Source organism: Petaurus breviceps, unplaced genomic scaffold, assembly GCF_028583685.1.
Source record: "Petaurus breviceps papuanus isolate PSGF00001 unplaced genomic scaffold, PetGlider_PUasm1.0 90503, whole genome shotgun sequence".
Lineage (NCBI taxonomy): Eukaryota > Metazoa > Chordata > Mammalia > Diprotodontia > Petauridae > Petaurus > Petaurus breviceps.
In genome coordinates, this window is record NW_027187265.1 from 1,058,158 (window position 1) to 1,078,646 (window position 20,489).

General features: G+C 47.2%; 1 protein-coding gene across 1 annotated transcript in view; it reads left to right on the top strand.

Moving 5' to 3' along the window:
• COL27A1 (collagen type XXVII alpha 1 chain) overlaps positions 1–20,489 on the top strand; it is a 259,247-nt gene that overhangs the window by 172,149 nt on the left and 66,609 nt on the right. Inside the window, exons 28-34 of the mRNA XM_069062697.1 lie at positions 2,395–2,448; positions 13,140–13,193; positions 14,052–14,096; positions 14,298–14,342; positions 14,593–14,646; positions 15,590–15,643; positions 19,030–19,083. Coding sequence (XP_068918798.1) covers positions 2,395–2,448; positions 13,140–13,193; positions 14,052–14,096; positions 14,298–14,342; positions 14,593–14,646; positions 15,590–15,643; positions 19,030–19,083 — 360 coding nt within the window. The remainder of the gene's footprint in view (positions 1–2,394; positions 2,449–13,139; positions 13,194–14,051; positions 14,097–14,297; positions 14,343–14,592; positions 14,647–15,589; positions 15,644–19,029; positions 19,084–20,489) is intronic.

Here is a 20,489-nt window from a genome sequence, read left to right on the forward strand (position 1 = left end):
GCCCTACCTCTCACTTTGTGTTTTGGAATTCCCCAGTTCCAGATTGCACACGTATTGTAGTTAGGAGATAGCCCCATAAAAATGGCAGACACTTGCCCAGCCTCCCTGCCTCTGGTATCCAGGAATCGGATCTGTTGATTTTTTGAGCTAAACTAGTTGCCTTATCCTGGATCCACTCCAGACAAGAGGCTAACAGAACAGGGCCTGCCCTGTGTTCTCACCCCCCACCCCTCCTTGACCCATCAGAGCCTGGTGTCTGCCTTGTGTTGGGTGCACTCTTCCTAGGCATTGGGAGCACTGAGGAAGGAGTGGAGATGGGAGCAGCAGATGGAGGTATTTTTCCAAACACCAAAGAGGGGCTGTGGCTTCCCCCCTGGCAGCTGGAGAGATACTCTCTATGCTCATAAAATGAACACACCCGGTCTGGGAATCAGGGAGATGGCAGTGCAGGGGAATCTTCCCAAGTCTCCAAAAGGATTCCGTTACTCACACTTCCACACAGACCTTTACAGTAGTCGCTGTGGTGTATGTAGCCACACAGTCACACAGATGGGGCTCAGGGTCTGGAGGAGATGAGACAATGGACACACCTTCTTTCTGTCTTTTCTCTTCCTTCTCCTCTTTTCTCCCACTTTCTCCCCTTATTTCTCCCACTCCTCATTCTTCTCTGCCTTTCTTTCATCCATCTCTCCCCCTCTCTATCATTTCTCCTTCCTTTGCTATCTTGTTTTCATTCCTTCTCTTTTCCCCTCCTTTCTTCCTTCTTTTCCCCTTACTACTTTTCTCCTCTATCTCCTTCATACCTTCTCTTTTCTGTTTGTCATCTTCCCATTCCTTCTCTCCCTCTCCCCAATCCTACCCAAACCGTCTTTCTTCTTTCCTTTGGTACCAAAGTAGTCTTAGATTTTGCTGTCTGTCTCAGGGTCTTCTCAAGGAGTATTTGCTTGGAAAAGGCTAGGATAGGACACAGTCTTTCAAGGTGATCCTATTGCCTTAACCTGATAATAATACTAATAGCTCACATTTATATAGTATTTTATAGTTTACAAAGCACTTTCCTTACAGAAGCATAGTGTTATATCCATTTCACAGATGAGGAGGCTAAAGTCTTGACTTTGTACCCAACAGTCTTTTTACTACACACTGACTAGCTAAGTGAGGGTGAGAGGAGCTTTGGCATGTTTTTTAGACTTATAGATGCATGTGCTGTCTCTCCTGTTAGAATGTAAACTCCTTAAGAGAAGAGATTATTTCATTTCTAGAATGTATCCTCAGCATCAGCACATGTGCTGACACCAATCAATGCTCATTAATTGATTGATGCTAGAGTGGCTTTGAAAGGATCATGAGAGCATAGATCTGCATTTGGAAGGGACCTGAGAGCCCATCATGTCCCATTCCCTCATTTACAGGTGAGAGAACTGAGACCCACAGTGTGCATTCAACAACTAGCCAGGGTCACAGAGCTAGTAAATGTCTGAGGAGGCATTTGAACCCAGGTTTCATTGATATGACCTCTTCACCATTCTAGAGGGTGTGTAGGAAATGGTTTCTAGGGTCACCATACTTCCCCATGTGATTGATTATTGAATGAGGAAAAGGGAGGGAAATGGCTATTGAGTGATATTGTCACCTGTTAAACTTCCAAAAGTAGCTTGGCCTGATCCCACCCTCTGCTGACTGACTTATCCGACTTGTCCCTGACAAGTAGTCAATGATGGAGTGATGGTTGCACCCACCTTTTTGGAGAGAGAGTGCCCCTGGTCCTGCCACAAACACCTGACACACTAGTTCACCCTATACCTCTGATTCCTTAAAGTTGACAGCTGCTAGGAAAATCCTTACCTACATATACAAAGCAGATAGTTTAATGGACTGCTGCGGCCAAAGAATATTCCAAACCTGATAGCCAGTTAGAGAGGGCAGGCACATGTCATCATTGGGACCTTGTACTCATTTTTTTCTGAATTGCAAGGGCCTGCCAGAGAATTCAAGTTTATTGGCGTTCGCTTAGCTGTGTTTTGAAGTGGTTAGAGATCCTGCATGGGAACAAAGAAGGCATATGATCAGCTTTCCCTTCTGATACATACTCACTAGGTGACCCTGGGCCAGTCACTTGACATCTTGCCCGAAGCAATCCCTAAGACTCCAAACTATAGAGCTGGTGATGATCTACTATGGAAGGGTTAGTTTCCTCAATGGAAGTTTCACAGAGCTAGTAAGAACTACCAAAGAAATTTCAGATCTGGACCCAAAAGTCCAAATGGGGTATCCAACCCTCTATGCTTTCAGCACCTTTTCTCTTTCTCTTAGAGGCATAGTGCTGGTTCCTCAGTTTCCTCCCACCTCCACCCAAGAAAGCACTTTCCTAACTTCGTGGTTTTCTCACTGTAGGGACCTCCTGGAACTCGTGGGCCACTGGGGATGCGAGGAGCCAAAGGACGTCGGGTAAGCTCCCTCAGAAGGGGTTGAATCATTTCCTGGGGTTGGAGGCCTAGGTAGGCTGTGCTAAGGGGGTGGGGCCATGAGGAAATGAAAGGAGAAGGCAGACAGCAGCTACCAGTCCTGACAACCTCCAGAATGTTTGGGAAGTGATCTCTCTTCATTTGAGCTTTCTAAAGATCACTCCATCTACCCTGCTCTTCCCTCCCCCACTGCCACGCATGGGAGGGATGGGGGTCAGCATGCCCTTTGGCTCAGTAAACATCTTTGCCTATATGGCCAGATGCAGAGGCCAAACCCAGGATTGTATACAGTACTGAGCTCAGAAATGCCCATTCTTCTTTCCCCTCTGTACTTTGGAAGACTAGCCTATCCAGCCAGCTGTGTACAGATGTACTCTTTGGCTTCTATCTGCTGTCCTTTGTATTCTCACGTCCCCATTCAATGGCATCACCCTTATGTAGGGAAAGTAAGGGAGATATCAGGGCATGGCCTAGCAAATACTGAAATCAGTAGTGTTAAGCATATCCGTTTAAGCTTTCCCGTAAAAAGGCCTCTTTTCAAAACCCAGCGATGGGTGATAGAAGGTTTAGGGATTTTTTTCCTTCTTCCAATGCCTTTTTCCCTTCAGATGGATTTCAAGTGGATTTGGCTTTTCCCAAAACCAGATGGTCTGATAAGCCTGTTAGGCTTCAGGGAGATTAGGAGACATTCCTCAGGCCCAGGCAGGAGCTTCTAACTATCTATACTCGATGTCACAGGGCTCTGTAGGGGGATTCGGTGCTTGTGTTGGGGAAGCCCCTACATGAACCTAATACTTCCCTCACCATGTGCCTAGAACTCTCAGCTACCCCAGATACCTGCAGCATCCAAGGCAGGGGACCTAGGGCTTGTTTCTCCAGCCTCTCTGACAACTGCTTCTGTTCCCCTTTTCTTCCCCTTCCTGGAGAGACATACATTCATTTGAAAGCTTGGCTCTGCAGCTTTGGCCTGCATTTCCTCCACAGATGTCAAACCCAAGAGCTCCCCTGGTCCCAGCTTCCTCCACCCTCCCCCTTAGCAAGCTCCCTCTACTCTTTTCCCAACATTGAGTTAGAAGAATGCATCATCAACTTGAGGAAACCCAGGCCCCCAGCCACATCAAAGTCCTCCAAGCTGAGCATTTTAGGAGGCATCCGGAACCTGCAGAGTCAGGCCTTGCTGGAGCTCTGTATTGTACCAACAAGATGCTCAGAGGCTTTGGGATGCAGTCTTTTAAGACTTTAAATCTTATGCTCCCATACATAAAATATAGAAATAACTACATAATTTACTGTCCCACCCCCTTATGTAGAATAGTGGTAATAATACTAGACTAAGAGTTAGGAGTCCTGGGTTCTGATCCCAGATCTTCCACATGCTCATTGCAAGACCATGGACAAGTCATTTATCACACGCTCTGTGCCTTAATTTTCTCTACTGTTAATTGGGTCTTAGACTAGGCAACCTGCAAGTTCCCTTCTAGTTCTGCCAGGCTGGGAGGCAAACCTCAGTAATGTGGGTAACACAGGCTTTTGGATTTGTGTAATGTGGTTGCCATTCAAAAGGAAAAATTGGGGAATGTGTGAGGAATGGGGTTCTCTTAACCAGTAAAGAAAAAAAAAACTTGGTTTGGAGTCAGAGGGCCTATGTTTGAATCTTTGTTCTACCTCACTTTCCTCATCTATAAAAACCTTAACCTCCCCACACTGCAGACAAGTCTTTGGGGTCCCTCTAGTCCCCCAGCCCCAGCCTAAGAACTCCCAGGTTCATGTTAAGTTTAGAGACACCAGGGGTAGAGGATGAACAGTCTGAGAAGAGACCCTGAGAAATAATTGGACAGATTTGTCATTCCCAGTGGGTTTCCAGTACAATCTTAATCAGGTCTGGAATGGAAACATTCATGGGATGGAGAGTGTTCATTCCAGGCAAGCCAGAGTCCCAGGCCCATCTTCCAGGACTTAATGAAAAGCATCTCACTTGGGGGAGCAGATATGAAAGCATTGTCATATGGCTTTGATTGTAACCAATCCTCACGACCTGGAGGGCTGATGAAGTCTGCACTCTATTAGTTTGGGAATGGGGGTGGCAGGGGGAGTGTGTAATTGAAAATTTAAATTAGCAGCCAGTCACATTTTGGTTCAAGCCTCTTGTTTTGGGCCATGTTTATGCTTCTTTCTCTGACCCCACATCCAGGGCCATCCCTAGGAGGACAAATCATGCTGTATGGCTCACTTTCTCGGCCCATTCCTGCCCCAGTCCCCTTGAACATATGGATCCAGGTGAAATCTGGCTAAAAATGAAACATCAGAGAAAGCCTTGGAGGGAAAAAGAACAGAATTAAGATTTAGCATGGAGACCTGCAATCTGTCTCATTTGCATCAACCTCAGTGCTTTTTTGCATCAGCTGAAGGGGCCAAATCCTTCTTCCCACTTTCTTCTTCAAAGTCCAGCGCCTGGGGGTGTTGCTTTGACTTTCCATCTTGTTTAAAACTCTACCTCCTTCTCTAAGGTCTCCAAGTGGGATGGGAACTCATAGGTTTGCTTCTTCCCGAGTCTTCTCTCTCATCTTCTCATGGGAGGGCAGAATCACTGCCTTCAGAGAGGGACCTGGTATCACAGAATCCAGTGAGTGGTAAGGGCCCTTAGAAGGTCCCCTTGGTTGGTCCTCTGTTAACTCTCAGACTTGTTTCTCCTCTGCATCTTGGCTCTTCTCAACCTTTAAGAGATGCTGGATGAGAGTTCTCTTAGGAGAGCCAGAAGAGAATCCTTAGTTCCTACTAATTAAGAGGGGTCCAACCCTCCACCATTTGTAGGTAAAAAATACCCATTAAAAACATCTAAAATCACTCCCTTTCCTTACACTCCCAGCTAAAACCAAAACTCAGTTAGGATTCTGGACTTCTTTTTCAACTCCCTATATAGTCTTCAGGCATAATTTCATCAATAACTTTCTCAGTCTTATGGAAGGAAATTGAATTACTGTATTCAGGCTTGGTCCTTGGTATCCTAAAGGGATATTGAGCTAGGGAAGAAGGCGTTTTCCCTGGCTATCTGGCCACCCACTGCCTGGGCAGAGAACTACCTGTCTTGGGAAGTGACCTCCAAGCCAGGAATGTTTAGAGCAGAGGCTCTTAACCCTTTGCATGTCAGGGCAGTCTTTGACAATCTGTTTAAGCCTATGCTCCCTTTCTCAGAATAATGTTTTAAGATAATTAAAGGAAATGCTAAATTTCAGTAAGAGGTTAATGAAAATAAAGGTGTAATTTTTTTCTATCCAAGTTCATGGAACCACTGGGGGTTCATGGACCGAAGGTTTAGAACCCCTGGTTTAGACAGTCTAGCTGCTCCAATGAGGGTATAAGATCTTTGACTTACTGCTCCTTTCATCCTAGTAAGGACTCAAAATAGTCATAAATTTAATTTCTAAGCCTTAATGAGCTCTGTACCTGGCCCTTTACCAGACTGCTCTCAAACTCAGTTTTCCCACTGCTGGAGGAAGAGGACAGCTCCCGCCCCTCCCTCCCCAATGAAATCATGTCCCAGTGCTTCACCACTGTGTGGTAGGTGGGTATACCACCAATGGAGCATGATGGACCCAAACTCTTTGGCCAGCCTGCTTTGGGGCCAAGAGTCAGGCCATCCCCCTGCTCTCCTTGTCCCTACCTTTGTCTCGCCCACAGACTGCCTGGCCCCGTTCCTCCTCCTTTGTCTGACTCCCTTGTTGCTTTTGACCAGACAGGGAAGGGCAAGTTTTGTTCATCTACTCTTGGCTCAGAGGACTGAGTTCTTTGGCAGCATGGTGTCAACCTCTGGCAGGAGTCTATAGGAATGTTAGCTGTACCCTTCTGGGTCAGACTGATGTTCTGTCCAGCTCAGGACCCTTTCTGATAGGGGCACCATGGTAAATCAGCTATTTGGCATAGTGGATTGAGGCAGATGAGGGGCTCCTTAGCATAGTGTATAGGGCACTGGGCTTGCAGCCAAGAAGACCTCAGATACTTGCCAACAGTGTGACCTTGGGCAAGTCACTTAAGCCTCAATTTCCTCAATCTGTAAAATGGAGATAATAACAATATTTTAGGGGTTGTTGTGAGGATCAAATGAGATAACATATACACAGTGCTTTGCAAACCTTAAAACTGTAAGTGCCAGCTATTTTTATTATCATGGATGAATTTGGGGCACATTTTCCATAGTTTCCACCTAAGGAGGTTAGGGATGTTTCCTTGACATGGAACAGATAATGTTAGTGCCAGAAAGAACCACCAAGAACATTTAATTAACCTTTTTATTCTAAGGATGAAGAAACTGAGACCCAGAGAGGGAAAGGGATCTGCTCAACGCCATATGGCCAGTAAGGAGTGGAATTGGACCTCAGGTCTCTTGAATCCTAGTCAAGCATTCTTTCTGTCACATCATTTCTGTCTGATATCCTAAGACTGAGTCTTCTAGTGATGAAGATGAGTTTTTCAAAGCAAGTTTCAGTCACACTTTCCTGGCATCAGATATATGTAAACATGGTCTTTCATTCAGACTTTTAACACACTGATTTTTTTTGATCCATTGTTTTGACTGGGTTCTAGGACTGGGGCCTAACTGGGGTCATAAGATTTAGAGCTAGAAAGGCTCTCAGAGAGGATCCCATCCAGGCCTCTCACCCCACAGAAAAGGAAAGTAAACAAAGAAAATGGAAGTATAATATCTATGGTAATAGCAATAAGGATTGTCAGCCCTGGGATTTGAATGTATCAGGCCATGTAGGCCAACCCATCCCTGTACTGGATTCCTTGACGAGTGATTATTCAGTCCGTGCTTGAATATTTCCAGTGATGGGGAACCCTTTCCTTCCCAGGACAGTTCTAATGGTTAGGAATTAGAAAGCTCTAATTGTTAGGGAGTTTTTCCTTATGCTGAGCATGTCTTCCTTTCTGCAGCTTTTCCTCAGTACTCCCTCTGGGACTAAGCAGACAATGTTAATTGTTTTTGTACATAACCCCTCAAATGTTTGCTTCCTTCTTCCACCATTAAGACTCCTTTTCTCTAGTCAGTACTCCCTAGGTGTCCACTCTGGGTCCAACTTGGCACTGTGAAGGATACCGAAGTATAAAACAAACTCCCTACCTTCAAGGGGTTTGCAGTCTAGTCATGCAAGTCAGACTAATACATGCAAAGCAATTAGCAGACATTCTACTAGGTTGAATGTAATTAAGTACTCAACTGTGTAGTATGTATGAGATGATTAACAGTGCCGAAAAGCTGATTTTGTCTTAAGTTCAGGACTTCCGTTTATTCTTGTCAAACTTCATAATTCTCTTCTCCAGCCAGCATCATCTCCAACTTCTACCAGAGAGCTTTAAAATGGCTGATATTGACTAGACAGCATCCTTTCAGCAGGTTCGGGAAAAGATCACGCTCAGTAACAGGAGCTTTCTTGTCTTCTCTGGCGGCTCCTTGAAGGACAAGCTGCATTTGCCAGCTCCCCTCCCAGTCCCCATCCCTAGTATCCTTGGCCCATAGAGAGCCACAAGAAACACAAATACCACACTGTTCTTCATGTAGGGGAACTCAGCAAGAGAACTGGAAAAGAAGAGAGACCTCAGTCAGGTCAGGCTGCACAGAGTCCTGGGGTATCTTCTGCCCTTCCTCTTGCAGTAGGGGCTTCTGGATTTTTTCAGTCCTGGGCCCTGGATAGTAGAATGTGAAATCAAAGTCTTAGAGTCAGGAAAGCCCTTTGAGACCACCTAGTCCAACCCTCATCCAAGAAGTTGTGTCTTCTACTCCATCCCTGGCAGGTGGTCACCTAGTCTTTGCGTAAGCATCTCCACTGATGGAAACCTGGTGCTTTGCAAGGAAGTCTATTCTGTTTCCAAAAGCCTAGAGACTTTTTCCCTATATTGAGGGGGAAAACTGCCTTCCTATGACTTCCCTCCATTGTTCCCAGTTCCATCTTCTGGAGTAAGACAGAATACACAGATTAAGCCCAATTCCTCTTCTAAAGGACAGCCCTTAAAATATTTGAATGCAGTGATCGTATTCTCAACCCCTCCCCACCAGTCCATCATGGATAGACTGTATCACGGATAGAATGTATAGACTGATTGTACTTGAAATCAAGAAGATCTGGATTCAAGTTCTACCTCAGGCATGTATTGTTTGATCCTGGGTGAATCACTTAACCTCTCTAGGCCTCAGTCTCTTCATCTATAAAATGAGGGAGTTATACTTGATGACCTCTCAGAACCCTTACAGCTTTTAATCTATAATCATTCCTCATAGCATGTGGTTTCAAGCATGCTTTTCATGAGAGACTCCAGTTTCTAAGTGTCTTGCATAAAATGTGCTGCTCAGGTGTGAGAGTGCTGAATGCAGCATCCCTGATGTGGTGTGACCAGCACAGAGTACATGAAGGATGGTCACCCTCATCTGCTTCTCTCCAAGTACATCAGGCAGCTAGCTGTGTGGCACAGTGCATGGAGAGCTGGGCCTGGAGTCCAGCTGAAGACTGAGGTCAAATCTGGCATGGACTCTCCGTGTGACCTTGGGCTAGTCACTTAATTTCTGTTTACCTCAGTTTCCTCATCTGTAAAGTGGAGATAATATTAGTACCTACCTCCCAGGGTTGTTGTGAGGATCAAATGAGAGAGTAATTGTAAAGCCCTAGCCCCACAGGCCTGGCTCCTAGTGGGCACTATGTAAATGATAACTGTTACGAAGCCTAATGTCTCATTAGCCTTTTCGGCAGTCACATTACACTGCTACCTCCAGTTGGGATTGATTATATTTTAGAAGATTCTTCAGAATGAAACTCTTGGCCACAGCTCTGAGGATCATGTTCAGATGGGGGGAGCCCAAAGGAGTTTCCAGTTGCCTCTGACCTTCATATAGTTTTTAGAAAACTGTTTAATTCCATATCTATTGCCTTATTCCTAGAAAGAGTTCATTGCCACCATACTCAGAGGCCTGAGAAGGCTGCCAGCCAAGGGAGATGCCTTCCCCAAGTCAGACTCAGCAAATCATTGGGTCACTAGGCCAAGTGTGGAGACACCTGGAGAGGCCATTTAGCCCATAGCACTCATGGTCACTGCCCTCCTCCTCTGATGAGCAGCGATCAGTCAGTCAGCATCTATTAAGAGGTTGTATATGAGGCATGAGAGATGCAAAAGTGAGATGACCTCTGACTTCAAGGGGCTTCCTTTCTACCGTGGAAGGGTGAGAGTAACCGTAGATTCACAGATAAGTAACTACAAGACCTAGAACTAATCAATATATGGTGGTTTTCTGTTTGTTTTTGGTGGGAGACTAATAACTGGGGGAATAAGGAGGGGCTTCTTTGTGCTGTCGTAGATTGTAGGACCATAGATCCACAGCAGGAAGGAACCTGAGGTCATCTAGCACAATCCCCTCATTTTACAGGTGAGAAAATTGAGACAAAAGTAATTTGCTCAAAGTCATAGAGGTCATAGGTGGCAGAACTGACATTTGAACTCTGGTCCCAGGATTCTAATCTCAGCACTCTTTCCATTGCCATGTTGCCTCCCACAACACCTCTTGAAGGAGGAAATAATTGAACTGAGTCTTGAAGGAGTTCCAAGAGGCTGAGGTGAGGAGGGGAGCATTCTAGATACAGTGAAAGGCCTGTATAGAGGCACAGAGATGGGAGGTAGAATATTTGAGATGGGGAATCTCAAGTGGGTAAGTTTGACAAGAGCATTGATTGCATGATGGGGAGTGAGGTATAGAACCTTGGAAAGGAAGGGTAGAGCCAGAGTCTGAAGGGCTTCAAATGTCAACCTGAGGAGGTTGTTTTTGAACCTAGAAGTTAATCCTGGAAGTAATAAGGAGCTATGACTGCAGCTTCTTGAACAGGAGAGTGACATGGTCAGAGAGGTCCTTTAAGAGCATCAACTTAGCTATTGGGTGGAGAATGAATGGGAAAAGGGAGAGATGTTGAGGCAGGGAGACCAGGTAGGAGGTGATTGCAATATGAGAGAGGTGATGAAGGACTGAACTAGGGTGTGGTTACAGGAATGGAGAAAGGGGGATATATTTGAGAGATGTTGGAAGGTAGGGTTGATAAGATTTGGCACTTGACTGGATATGGGGGTAGGGAGAAGAGAGTGAAGAGTCAAAGGTGATCCAAAGGTAGCAAAACTGGATGACTGGAAGAACCGTGTTGCCCTCAACAAAAAGAAAGATATTTGGAAGAACAGCCTTTCTTCTTCCATCATCCAGACAGTCAGGCCTCAGTTTCTTAGGGGATACTAGAGCAAATAGTAGAGACTAGTCACTCTGGTAGCGCCAAGTCCTTTTTTCCCTGAAGAGTGTATTCTGGGATCCCAGCCAAGAGCTAAAGGAAGTCTATCACTGCGCCTCTGATAAACTCAGATTTTTCTCCATTGGTCTCAGTGTCAATCAATCCCATCTTTTCTATTTGCTCCCAAGGGACACCCCCTCCCACTTCTCTTCCCTTGATTGTTTGTTGTTCTCTCTGGGATGGGAAGCATGTGGCTGCAGCTGTTTTGACTTGCAAAGCAAAGAGCTGGTCCAGAGAAGAGAATGGGGAGGTGGCGGTGGCCCAAAGGATCCCCCTCTAGTCCTCCTGCCTCCTCTCACTGTTCTTATCTTCAGAACTGGATCTTTCAGACTACTCCCAGACACCCCAGGCCCTCCACTTTTGGTTTCTGCAGGGAGTGGTTCCCAAGAGCAGCAGCCCTTCATACCTCCCCCACTCTCCATCCATCGATTCTTTCGGTAGCCCCAGCGGGAGATTGTTTCTTGGTTCTGTTGCTTCTATGTTGGCCTCTTTCCCATTCACTTCTGATCTGTCAGCATGACCAGATGGAGGCCCCATGCAAATCAACTCTTCATTTCATTTTGGGGGATTGGGGACATTTGCCATTGCCTAGCTTTACTTCCCGGGGTCTTCAGTGAAATGTGGTTTGTTCTAGGATCAGCATAATGATAGGATTGAAGTTTCTATCCATTTCCCATTCCTCCCTCCCTGTGTTCTCCCAGACTCAAATGAATAAGCCATCAGTCACCTGTCCTTTCACAATTTACTTAGGAGCCCAATTTCTAGCTAGCCTGTGTTATTGCCTTAATCCCAAGATGTTTCACCATCTTTATATGCAGCTGGAGAAGTTATAAGATCATGGAATTCAGAGCAGGAAGGAACATTAGAGATTATAGAAAACAGCATCTTCCTTTGACAAATTGGGAAACTCAAGCACAGAGAGAATGTAACTTGGTCCAGGTTGTACAAGTAGTTAACAATGCTAGGATTAGAACCCAGATTTTCTCTGACGCCCAATGCAGTGTTCTTTGCACTCCTTTACACTGCCTTGGCTCTGCCCATCTGGCTGGACCAGATCTGTATCTGACTCTCATGCCAGTATCCTGACAGATCATCTCTCCCATGACCCTCACAGAGCCTGCTTTTTTGTTGTTGTTTTGGGGGTTTGTTTGGGGGTTTTTATTATAAACCTGTGCCTGGTCTTCCATGTCTTTACCCCCAACCACAAAGGGGGGTGTACATGTTTCTGTTCCTCTTGTGTTATCTGGTATCTCTTCTATAACCATCTGCTTTTAAGAGGGCAGGGGGTCCTGGGCAGATGGTCACTGCTCCTCCGCCAGAGTGGCAGGGGGAATGAATGGTGAGGCAAAGTATTACTTCCCAAGCAGGAACAAAAACTTTTGCTGGCTGGATTGGGCTTGGCAGGACTGCAATAAGGAGGCTGGAGGGAATAAGCAAAGTCAGGCATAGGCAGGAGGGGGATTTCCACCTTCCCAGCCACCACCTCCATTCAGGCCTTCATCCCCTCTTGTCTGGACTATTGCAATAGCCTCCTAACATCTCTCTGTGTTCCCAAGTCTCTCCCTCCCCAGTTTATCCTCTGCAAATGCTAAGCTAATTTTTCTAAAACGTAGCTATGACCATATCTCTCTCTCTCACACACACACACACACACGTACACACACAATCAAGGAACTTCAGTAACTCCCAATTATCTCCAGGATCAATTGTAAACTCCTCTATTTGTCATTTAAAGCTCTTCACAAGCTGGCCCCAACCTCCTTTTCCACTTTTCCAGCCTTTATTCCTGACTCCGCTCTACAAACTCAACATTTAGCTACACTGGCCAATTCTCAGTTCTTCAAACATGACATTCCATCTCCCGGGAACCTCTCCGCCTTTGCATTGGCTGCTCTCCATATGTGGAATGCTCTGCCCCTTAGCTTCATCCCCTAGCTTCCCTGGTTCCCCTCAAGATTCAGCCCAAAACCCATCATCTCCTGTAGGAGACCTTTTCTGGTCCCCACAACTGCTCATACCCTCCCCTTTCAGATGGTCTTCCATCTGCTCTGTATATATATATCTGGATGTACCCAAATAATTACAAATTATCCCCCCCCAGAATGTCTACTGTGAGAGAAAGAACTGTTGTGTGTCTTTGCAGAGAAGGCCAGAGAGTTGGCCCCATGCTTGTTCTGGGAAAAGCCATGGAGTGGGAGTTGGAGGGAGTAGGGAAAGTATGGGCTGGGAGAGAGTGTAGGGGCCAGGTTGTGGGTTGGGGTGGAAGCTGGGGGCGGGTAGCGCTGCTCCAGTCCTCCCCCTGTTTATGGCCCAAGGGAGACCCCTGCTGTTCACACTGCTCTTCTGACCATCCTCCCTTCAGGGGCCCCGAGGACCAGATGGACCAGCAGGGGAGCCAGGGTCACAAGGTGTCAAGGTATGTGCCCTCCCCAAAGTGCATGCTTCCCTGCCCAGAGATAGATCGTCCTTCCTTCCTGGCTGGATTCAGGGGGATGGGAGCACGATTTTCCAGCAGCTGAGTCCTGTTAAATCCCTCTGCACTGGTCACCCCCTAAGCAAAGTCAGTATTCCTGTCCAGGGCAGTAGCTAAGATCCAGATTCAGCCAGGGACACACACACAAAGCCCTTTCAGGATTCTTGGATTGGAAAGGAAGTTGAGGAAAGTTATCCTATCCACCCTTACCTCCCCTCCTCTTCCATAGGCAGGATTGCCCTAAAACCCCACAGGTAGAGACTTGGCCAGTCCCAAGAAGATCATGCTGGAGGGTCAGGGGTGGGGAACCTGTGGCCTCGAGGCCACACATGGCCTTTTAGGTCCTCTGACTGAGTCCAAGTTTTATAGAACAAATCCTTTTATTAAGGGGATTTGTTCTGTGAAGCTTGGCTTCAGTCAGAGGGCTGCACTTGAGGACCTAGAAGGCCACATGTGGCCTCAAGTCCACAGGTCCCCCACTCCTGGGTTAGACTCTCATATACACATGGCCTTGCTGGCTGGCTGCAGGATCAGGGATGGGGTGTGGAGGGCAAGGGCCCACAATGATCAGCGGGCAGCTTGGTGCTCTTCCCATGATTAGGAGTACATCCATGAGCAAGTATCGTCCCCTTTGTCAGCCCCCATTTTCTCTTTTGCAAGAGGAAGGGGTGGACTCTAAACTCCCTTCCAGCTATGCCTGGTTCAGTGGCTCCAATGAGCATGGGCCTCCAAAGCTATCAACACAAACTGACCCCTTGCAATGCCAAAGCCCGCCTCTCTGTTATTTGCTCTCCTCCTCAGGGCCCTCCAGGAACACAGGGCAAACAGGGCCTGGATGGACAGCAGGTATGTCAGCAATTTCACTGGAGCCAAGGGCATGGTGCCAGATTGGCCCCCTGCCAATCTCCTATCCCCTTACCCCACCCCCACCAGACACACACACTCCCTTCACTGTGAAACATGCCTTTGATGGACTTTCCTGACACAGGAGCATGAGGAATTGGGACCCTGATTCTCAGCCTCTAATTACCCCAAATATGTTTATAGGGCCAGGAAGGCGAGAGAGGGGAGATGGGGCCTCGTGGCTTCCCGGTAAGTGTTAAACACTGGTGTCTTTCTTTTTCTTTTCATGAAATAAACAAGTGGACAAGGGGGAAGGAGGTAGCAAAGGGAATGATTTCAAAGATATATTTACTGAGAGGCTTAGTTTGGCTTCATTCAGTTCCAGGACATGTCTCTGTCACTTTCCTCCAGGGTGACTGAGACCAAGGTGGTGGGTGGGAGGCAGGAGAAAAGTGGTGGTGACTAGAACAAAAGTAATTCCAGGATCTGATCCCTGCAGGGAATCCCGGGTCCTTCCGGCCCCCCAGGGGCTAAGGGTATTCCAGGAGAACCAGTAAGTATCTTTCCCTATTCTCTTCCTCTTGCCTTCATGGTTTTTTTCACTCTTCCCCAAGCTCGTAGGAACATCCAAGATCTGGGGAACTTGGCCAGTCCCAGAGAGGGTGCAGTGGTGGGGAAGATGTGCAATGGGGTTGGGGAGTGACTCCTATCCTGCCAATATAATGCATAATATTTGAAGGATGTGGGGAAAGGAAATGTGTGGACACTGTAGGAAAGACTAGGAGCATTGTCTGCAGGGCGAGACAGGGATTGTTTTGGGAGACACAGGATTCCTCCCCCCAAGAGATAGGATGAAATCTTTGCTTTCTGAAGAGATAATATGGAGTCAGGTGAGGAGGAGAGACAAGAGAGAAATCAGAACACTGGAGTCATAGCCTCAAAGCAGCCGGGAAGGCCCTAAAGGAAATTAGGCCACGGGCTTAGAAGCACTTCAGCATCTCCTCCGCCTCCATTCTTTAATCCTTTCTGCAGAGCCAATCTGGACTGCCTTAGTTTTCCCAAATGATTAGTCCAGGGGGAAAAAAAAGAAATCTATTTGTGTGGCTGGCCTGAGCTCCGAGCTCTGTGGTGGAAAGAGGACTCCAGTGGGAGTCTGGAAGAAGGGAGTTGGAGGAAGGCGGGGGACCAGGCTCTGGTGGTTTGGAAGCTGCTTGTGGGCCAGGCCTGCACAGACCAGAGGTTTTACCAGTGCTCCATAAGGCGAGGGCACAGGTTGGCCTTAGTCCATGATTGAGGGAGGATTGAAACAAAGACTCTTGAGAGAATCTGAGCCAGCTCTTTGGGCCAGTAGTGGAGTCTAGCCTTTGGCTAGGACCTGGCTGGGAGCTTCTGACTGCTTAGAAGGTCTGACTGAAGCTGGCTGAAAAGATATCTAACTTTCCATAGGAGAAAAGTATCATCTTAAAGAGATTTTTGTCTATTTGTCCTTCCTCTAGGGCCCTCAAGGACCACAGGGACTGGTTGGCCCATTGGGAGAGATTGGACCAAAGGTAAAGTGTTTAAATGGACCTTGTTGTCACCTTCTGTGCCCCTCTCCCAGCCAATGCCTCCCACATCGGGTCTCCTGGCTTCTTGGAGAGGTACAAAGGGACAGGGAAGGGGCGGCCAGGTAGCACAGGGAGTAAGAGCTCCAGTGTTGGGACGACCTGACCTGGAGATCGAATCCCGGGCTCAGACACTCAGCACCACACCCAGAAATAACTGGCCGTGTAACCTTGAGCAAGTTACTTAACCCTGATTGCTTAATAAAAAAAAAAAGGGGGGGGACAGGGAAGTATTTTCAGCAGGGATTACTCTTGAAGTATTGAGAAGTTGCCCCAACGTCCGTATTTTTCATTCTGCCTCCCCTATAGACCCTCTTAATTTTTCCTCCTCTTCTTATGAAAACTTACTATCAAAGAAAGATTTAATAAACTTGTTCACTAATAAGGTCCAAATGAGGGATAACAGATGCATCAGTCTTCTTTCTCCCAAAGATGTTTACATTCTAACAGAGATCAAAACTTCAAGCTGATAGAATTCCTTTCCATGGGGCAAGTAGGTGACACAGTGAATAGAACACCATGCCTGGAATCAGGAAGACTCATCTTCCTGACTTCAAATCTGACCTCCGACACCAACTGGCTGTTTGACCCTGGGCAAATCACTTAACCCGGTTTGTCTCAGTTTCCTCATCTGATCTGGAGAAGAAAGTAGCAAACTACTCCAGTATCTGTGCCAAGAAAACTTCAGATGGGGTCACAGAGTCAGAAGTGATTGAGAAGTGACTGAACAACAAAATCCCTTTAATGTGACCATATTTTCATATACATTACAGTTCAACTATGCTGTGAAGCAGGTGTAAGGGAGAAGGAATTATGATATTGTTATCATTTTGCAGATAAAGAAACTGGGGGTCAGACAGGCTTAAGTGAACTCTGTTCAGATTCTCAGAGTTAGTAACTAGCAGAGTAGGGATGCTGAGTCAGGACTCCTTTCAGTTACAAATCCCACTTTCACCTACTCTGTTTGTTTATTTGTTTTACTATACCTTATTGCCTCTTACTCTTACTGAAATTTCAGGAAGATGAGGGTGGAGGAGCTTTCAGGGCCTCCCCAGTGAAATGTGGGCCTGCCTTCTGAAATGATACCAGATTAGCACCTGCCTGCTTTGCCTCTGTGTAAAGCCAGTCTGGATAAGAACACATCTCCAGGCCTTTGGGAATCCCCAGAAGGGGTTTACCGTGAGGTTGGAGGCTGGTAATCTGAACTGAAGGGAATTCTATTCTCCTCTCTCTCCCATAGAAACCTACAAGGAGTTTTGTGATCTCTTTTGCTCTAGCTATCCTGCTTCTTTTTTTCCTTTTACTAGATCCATTCTCCCTACCCCCTTTTTACAGAAAGGACACAGAAAGTTTAAGGGACTTGCTCAAATCTACAGAGTGAGTCAGTGGTAGAGTTAGGAACAGAATCCAGAGTAGCTGGACAACTCTCCTTTAATGCCTTACCACTGTGGTGTCAAAATAGCAATCTGCCCCCAAGTGGGAGAAAAGATGGGTTCAGGAAGGAGACAGGGACTTCCGGAGCTGTTTCTTGGCTTTACCTAACTGAGCAGCCTAACCTTGTGCAATGAGCACAGGAGTTAGAAGACCGGATTTAGGGCAGGCCATTCATGCTTTCTGGGCCTTAACAAGGGGGTTGGATTAATGTTCCCTAAGGTCCCTACTAACTTCAGATCTTATGATCCTATCACCATTCAATGCCCCTCTTTCTTCAAAATGGGAAGGAGGCATTTTCCTCCTTATTTGACTTATGGGGACTTTACTGCACTATAGATCTCTGGCATTAAGACAGAGAAATAACTGAGATTCACAGAACTTGGGGTCCTTTCCAGCACACTCCACCACCCCCCCCAAAGCAAAGTGCCTATCCCTTGGGGTGAGCTGTCTGTCATCTTTGTGTTCGGCCTCAAAGAGAATGGATGTACTCATTCAGCTTGAAGCTCGGCTATCAGGCAATTCATGCCACACACACCCCCTCACCCCCGTTATAGTTGTGTGAATCACAAGATTTTCCATCCCAGGCCTGCCAAAAGGCTCTTAATGTGGTAAACCGCACAAATGGGGAGCTCAGCTCCCAGCCTGCCTCCAAGCAGCTTCTGGGCTTGGCCAGGCTGTAATGATCTGAAATTCCCATCGCATATGGCCTGGCATGGGCCCTCCTTCCTATGTCCTGATGCCTAGAAGGTTCTTTGTGTTGTCACAGGGGGGAGGATCACCCCCTGATGCCCAGTGACTCAACCCATGCCTCCCAAACTCTAGGAAGGAAGAGAGAAGAGCCTTGGGGCTCACTCAGGTAAAGAACCACCTCTCCTTTTGTGGCTCTGACACCACTGAAGACAGCCTTCTTCCATGGGATGCCCTGCAGGAAGCCCGATGCCTGCTCTTAAGAAGGGTGCAGTGCTTGCATGGTGATCCCTCCTTGGAGCTCTTCACAGTTGATGCTGATCTTTCTCTGATCTGATACCAGGCCCAGGGCTTAGATTAAGGAGAAGGGGGCCGGGGAAATAATTCCTCAGCTACAAAGCCAGCATCTCCCATTTCTGTTGCTGCACCCTAAGGTTTTTACAAGGGATTTGCTCCGGGCCCCCAAGGGGGTGCTACACTCACAACAACCCTCTAAAGTAAGTAGTGAACATATGATTATCCCCATCTTCCAGATGAGGAAACCGAGAGGCTCAGAGAAAGATAGAGTGACACAGCTAGGAAGCACTGTAGCTGAGGTGCACCCTGGGTCTTGGGGCACAAGAGACCAGGTCCAGTGTTCTTTCCTTCTGCCCATCAGTCACTCCCTCAGTTTGCCTGCAAGGTGTATTTATCCTACCTGCCAAACTGCAGCTTTGACCGGTTTGATGGGCCCCTTTGGCTACAGCCTAGGTGAGGTCCTCTCTATTAATAACCCTGGGCAGCAATGATAATGTCATGGGATGGCATAGCTGCCTTCTTCCTAAGAAGTCCAAGGACTTCACAGGATCCTTTGTCCTCCCATCCCATGCCCCCACTCCCCAAAGAGAGTGAGTGTAAGTTTAGGGGCTCAGAAAGGTCAGGACCCTGCCTAGGACCACACAGTGAGTCAATGGCAGAGCTAGGAGTAGAACTCAGGTCTAGAGATTGACTTTCCAGTGATTCTTTTTGGAGACCACAGCCTTAGTGAGAACAATATCACCCCATCTTTGTCTTTTCTGAGATCTACCCTCCATCCCTGTCTACTGAGCTGAAGCAGGTAGAGAGGAGTACTTCCCCAAGGAGTCGTGGAGGGCCAGACTTCCTCTCTTCACTCCTCCCTGCTGGCATCTGTTGGTCATCTCTGGCATATTTACAATGAATCTTTCTTGCAGGGACCCCCTGGCATTTTGGGAGAGCCTGGCCTTCCAGGTGAAGCTGGGATGAAGGTAAGCGAAATCCACAGTTCAGTAGCCTCTGCCCTGTCCCTCCCACCTCCACCCCAAGACCAAGAGAACAGAGGTCTTTGTTTATCACTGGCTGACTGTAATGCCTGGGACATGCCTTTTGAAAAGGGATCTGGGCTGTGCTAGGGGGCCCCACAGTTCCCAAGAGTTACTGGCTGCAATCAGCCTTCCAAGGTTGATTGCTCTGGGGCCCCACAGGAGAGACTGGGCTTTTCCTCAGTCTGGGGCTCCTAACCATGAGTAGGGTAATGGGATCTTGGGAACCCCAGAGAGCAAACAAGGAAATCATCTCCAGGGGCCACTCAACTTTCTCAGGCATCTGCAACTGGAAGGTAGGAGAGAAGCCTTGGGGAAACACCCAGAGCCTGGTTGGGGCACCGTTTGGAGGCCCTGGCTTTCACTGCTCTTTCTATTCACCTCTGAACCCTGGATGTCTGGGAGCCCATTTTGGGGGTGTTCTAATGCTTGCATTTTTATTTCAATTTTTCAAAGCTCCCAGGCCCCACAGAGCCTAATTCAAATCTCACCTCTGCCGATTACTAGTTATGTAACTTTAGGCAAATGCATTTACCTGTCTGGGCTTCGATTTTCTTCATCTGTAAAATGATCTATCTGGCTGTCTCTGGTTGTTTCTAAGACTCCTCCCTGCTCTGATCTCCTATATACTAATAGTCTACTGAAACCCACCTTTTGAGCTCCCCTCCCCACCCCCAAAAGAAACTTGACCACAAAGCCAAGTTTTCCCTCCCCACCTCTGCCCAAGCATTCCTTGAGTTCCCAGAGGGTTTGGGGCTTGACTTTAGGTTAGAGTTGGCAACATTCTGGATAGTCTGCCCCCAGATCAAGTCCAAAGCTTCCATGGAGCTTAATGAATACTAAGGGGGTTGGGTTAAAAAAAACTGTCCACCAGCAGACAGCCCCTGTCCCCCTGGCTCCATGACCAAGCCTTTTGGCAGGACTCAAAAGATGAGTTAAAGTCTATTCCAAGAGCCTTTCAAGCTTTAAATAGGCTAAGGTCCCTCCCCGCTCTAAATAAATCCTACAACAACCAATGTTGGATGGTATTGAGATGCTAAGAACTGCCACCACCCCACCACCCCTTGCCCCCAGGAGAAGAAATATCTCTCTCTTTTTTTAGCGACCTAGTGAAAACAGGAAGCATTGTTGTTGACCCAGCTGAGTAGCCCTGGACCAGGGGGGACTCTGTATAATTCAACTCGCCCTAGCTAGGCTGCTGGACACTTTTCTGTATCTCTCTTCTTTGATGTTTGCTTTGGCAGACTGACCCTCTGATACATCTCTAAAGCTGCCTCGTCTTCTGGCCTTGATACTCAATCTGAATCTCAACTCTGGACCCACCCACCTCCCTCCCCCTACCTCCTTCTCTA